At 64.0% G+C, this 4,102-nt stretch overlaps 1 protein-coding gene across 1 annotated transcript; it reads right to left on the reverse strand.

Moving 5' to 3' along the window:
* Positions 1–685: 685 nt before the first annotated feature.
* NKX2-8 (NK2 homeobox 8) lies at positions 686–1,951 on the reverse strand (the record flags this gene model as incomplete). The annotated part of the gene is made up of 2 exons (XM_080707295.1): positions 686–1,197; positions 1,801–1,951. 2 exons carry the CDS (start codon positions 1,949–1,951, stop codon positions 686–688), a joined length of 663 nt encoding a protein of 220 aa, XP_080563421.1.
* Between the last annotated feature and the right edge of the window lie 2,151 nt (positions 1,952–4,102).

Here is a 4,102-nt window from a genome sequence, read left to right on the forward strand (position 1 = left end):
GAAGCTCGGTAAAGAGGTGTCGAGAACCATTGCCAAGGGAGGCACTCAGGGCTTCGCTGCAGGTTTCAAGTTCCCGGGTGCTCTCGCGATCCTCCAGCTGTCTGGGAAAGCTCGCTGCTCCTCATTGCGGCGGACAGGGCTGACTTTAGGGTCTCAGACGCCAGCAGCCCTGGGAGCCTCCAGGGACCTCAGCATCATTTTGGGGGGGGGGTCAGAGCTGCCACACATTGAAGGGTCCCCAGGAATACCAACTTCCTCCCTTCCACCCCTGTGTCTTCGTAAAAAGCCATGTAAGGACTGGGCTCTGCCAGTCCCAACCTAGCTGTTGCAGGAGCCGGTCGGAGCTGGGAACCCAGGCGGGAAAACGGCGCTCACCTGTGTTCCGGGCCAGAGCGCTGGGGACCCAACCCTACACATTTCATTCTCGTACCACACAAAGGAAAAAAAATACTCTATTTCTTTTAAAATAAATCGCTTCCTATACAAATAGCTATTCAAATATACAAATCAGGCTCAATTAATAAAACTAGCGCTGGAGCGCGCGGTCCAGGGGAGGGGAGAGATCTCGGCGAGAAAGTTCCCCAGAGGGAAGCCGGGGTGGGGGCCCGGAGGTGGGGCCAGCTGCAGGGTCTTCGCCCCCAGCCCCGCTGCAGCCGCACAGCGCGCTCCCGAGCCCGGGGCCGCCTCACCAGTGCCAGGAGACCAGGGCCGGGGGCGCCAAGCGCTGGTAGGCGGGGAAGAGGCCCAGCGCGGCGCCGGGCGCGAAGGCGGGGAGGCCGGGCGGGGCGCAGGCGGCCGGGGCGGCGCCGCCCTCGTCGCGCTCGGGCAGCAGCTGCACGGGCAGCACCACGCGGCGCAGCGGGCCGGGCGCGCCGAGCGGCTCCGCCGAGGTCGCGGGGTCCCCCGGCGGGGCCGCGCCCGGGGCGCGCGCCCGCTTCAGCTTGTAGCGGTGGTTCTGGAACCAGATCTTGACCTGCGTGGGGGTCAGGCGCAGCAGCCGGGCCAGCTGCTCGCGCTCGGGCGCCGACAGGTAGCGCTGCTGCCGGAACCGCCGCTCCAGCTCCAGGGTCTGCGCCTTGGAGAACAGCACCCGCCGCTTCTTCCTCTTCTCCGCGTCCGAGCCCGGAGACGCGGGCCGCGCCGACGCCCGCTGCGACGAGGCGGGAGGGCTGGTCTCCGGGCTGCTCTCGTCCGAGGCTGCGGGCGGCAAAAGACACGCGGCCGGGCGTGAGACGCCCGCGCCCCCGAGCGTCCCGGGTCCCCCCGCTCGCACGCAGCTTTCGCAGCGAGGCCATTTCCTTCCCTGAGTTCCTATCCGGGGCGCCCACCTCTCGGGATGCACCGACGCCCTGCATCCCGCCGCGATCGTCGGGCCTGAGATGGGGCTTCAAAGACACCGCACCCCGGGACCCTCTCCAAAGGTGGCGCAGAGCTGCTCTGGCCGACCCAATTACTAGAAGCTGGGTCACCAAAACGGGCCCCCGCCAGGTCAGCTGAGCTACAGTTAGCCGAGGTTTGCAAAGCCCTGAATGGGGGGGACACATTAAATATTTAAATATTGCAGCTCGTAGGAATCCAGATGCAAAACACAGACACCCAAAGAGCCGGCACCTGTGCCGGGTGCAGGGAGGCTCGGGGTGTGTGGACCTGGACCCGGGCGGAGGGGGCTGAGCGGCACAGGGCCTCTGGTTCCAGGGTGAGGAAGCCCGGACTCTGGGCTCGGGTCTCGGCTTCCCAGCCTTGCACGGGCGCTGGATGCGGCTGTCCCTCCACCCCCCGCCGCCATCCTCGCTCACTCACAGGGGTAGTGGCCGCGCTCCGACTCCAGCCAGGCGGCGCAGGGGTCCGCCCGGGAGGCGCGGGGCTCCCGCCTCGGCCGGTGCTGCGCGTCCTGCTCGGGTAAATTCAGGAGGCTGCGCACGGTGAAGCTGAGGCGTCCAGAGGTGGCCATGGCCGAGGAGGGGACGGAGGCGGGGGCAGGGCGGGCTGGGAACTGAGGGGCGGCGGGGCGCGCCGCTCCTACAAGTGGACGTGGGAGGCGCTCGCCATGCGCTGGCCGCCGGGATATTAGCGCGTTTACAGCGCAATCCCTGTTTATATAAACAGCTCTTCCCACCGGGCCCGCTTTGAAAGCCGAGGTCTGGGTCTCCAGGGTGTGTTAAGTACCTGAATTAGTGCTGGACCAAAGCCGGGGCGAGCCCGGAAGGTGCCATCTCCGCCCCCGCCCCGCCCCGTCCCCCGCCCCTCGGCTCGCGGTGCCTCTAGGGGCCGCAGGAAGCAGCCTCGGGCATTAGCGATTGTCTGATTAGCCCTAAGTGGGAACAGATAATGGGGATTGTTAAACAGTGAATAACATCTTGGGTGGCGAGCGGTGGCCACCACCCTCCCGACCGAGCCCCCCCCCCCAGCTTCCTCCTCCTCCGGCTGACCGGGGGCCGGGACTGGTGGGGAGGACCGCGAAAGGTGGGGGCGACAGGGGTGGGTTTATGAGCGCGCAGGAATGTATTCCCTGTTTGCTTTATTCCTCAGCTTGTTGGCTGAAGTGTTCCTTTCCCGCGATGATCTATCTGGAAAGTGATTTTCAGAGCTGCGTTACACGCTGACGCTCTCCCTTTTCTCTGTTTTTGTAGGGCCCCCTCTAAGGACGCGGGACGAGAAATTCCACGAGGGCGCAGAAAATGTGCGGGTCCTTCCAGCATCTGGGCCCAGGATCTCTTCAGCCCCTGGGAGCTTCCCAAGCCTCCAAACACCCCGCCCTACGCACACCCCCAGGAGTGCACTCTCTATCGACACCCCCAGATCTGCACTCTCCTCCCCAGGCCGGCAAAACCCAGGGAGCATACAGCCAACCTGCGCAGGGCTGATACTCCCAGCCCCGCCTGGCAGCTGCGGGTCGTGGGGTCCAGGATCAGTGGCCCTTCGCAAAGCTGGACACACATCTATTCCAGGACCCACGGGTGGGAGAGTCTCGTAGGGCGGCACGAGGGCTGCGAGGCTTCCTTGGCGTGGCCAGGCTCCGGCGCCCCCAGTGCTCGTCGGCCCCACAGCCTCGACTGGCAGCCTCGGTGGCCTCCACCCCAGGAGTGGATTTGTGGCCTGCGCCCCCCTCCCCGCCCCCAGCGCTGCGGACCCCAGGGCCTGGTGCAGGAAAGGACCGATCGGTAGAATTAGTAAGGGGAAACTGTTCAGCAGAAAATATTACTAAATGGGGCCGGGAAACTTCCCCCGGGTCTTCTAGGCCTCCTTGCCCCACCGAGAAAATTATCAATGAGGAGGCGCAGAGAGCCGGCTGGTGTGGGCACATTTGGTTGGTACACAGCCTGGCTCTATCCCAACTTCCTAGGGCTCAGCAAGCGCCTTCTCAGAGGACCCTCCTCCTGCTTCAGCGGTTTGGGGATTTGGTTGTTACATTTTAGGGATAAAATCTCCGCTTGGTTGGCCACACCCGAAATTCTGGCTTTGCGGAGGAGGCTGAATTCGAACCTGACACGCAGCGAGCGAGGAGGAGGAGGAGCGGGCGGCCGCGGCCCGGCCCAGCCCCGCGCGCCCTCCCCCGCAGCCTCCCTAGCAAGCGTGCCAGAGGTGCCCGGGGCTGTGCTGCGCGCTGGGTGGTCGGGCAGAGGCAACCCCGATACAAGCCAACTGCTAGGCCGCGGACAAAGGGGAAGTGGAGCTCGACGCCCCAGACCTGTTGGACGCATTTGTTCCAGTCAAGATTTTGCATTTGTTCGGGCCAGAATAATGCGTGATGGACGCCTACTCACAATGCGCTTTAGCTCGCCGGGATAGATCGGAGTTTGTCCGGTGTTGTCATGGTTTTGAATGGGGTTCAATGGGATTGTGAGCGCGATCGACTCTGCTGGCCGTCTTTCTGTGGCCCCGGCAATAGATTTATTAGTTATGTCTTTTTAAATAAGATTAAATTGAAATGGCTGGGCTGTCCTCTCTGCGGGCAAGGCCGGAGAGAAGGCCAGAGGTGGGCGGGGGAGGGGAGAGTCCAAAGGAAGTCTTAGGACAGCCTCCCAAATTCGGACCTGAACTTCGAGGCGGGGACCCGTAGAAAGGCTAGAAATCGGTTTGCATCTGGCTGGCACCGAGCCTC

Source organism: Muscardinus avellanarius, assembly GCF_963383645.1.
Source record: "Muscardinus avellanarius genome assembly, chromosome: 12".
Classification (NCBI taxonomy): domain Eukaryota; kingdom Metazoa; phylum Chordata; class Mammalia; order Rodentia; family Gliridae; genus Muscardinus; species Muscardinus avellanarius.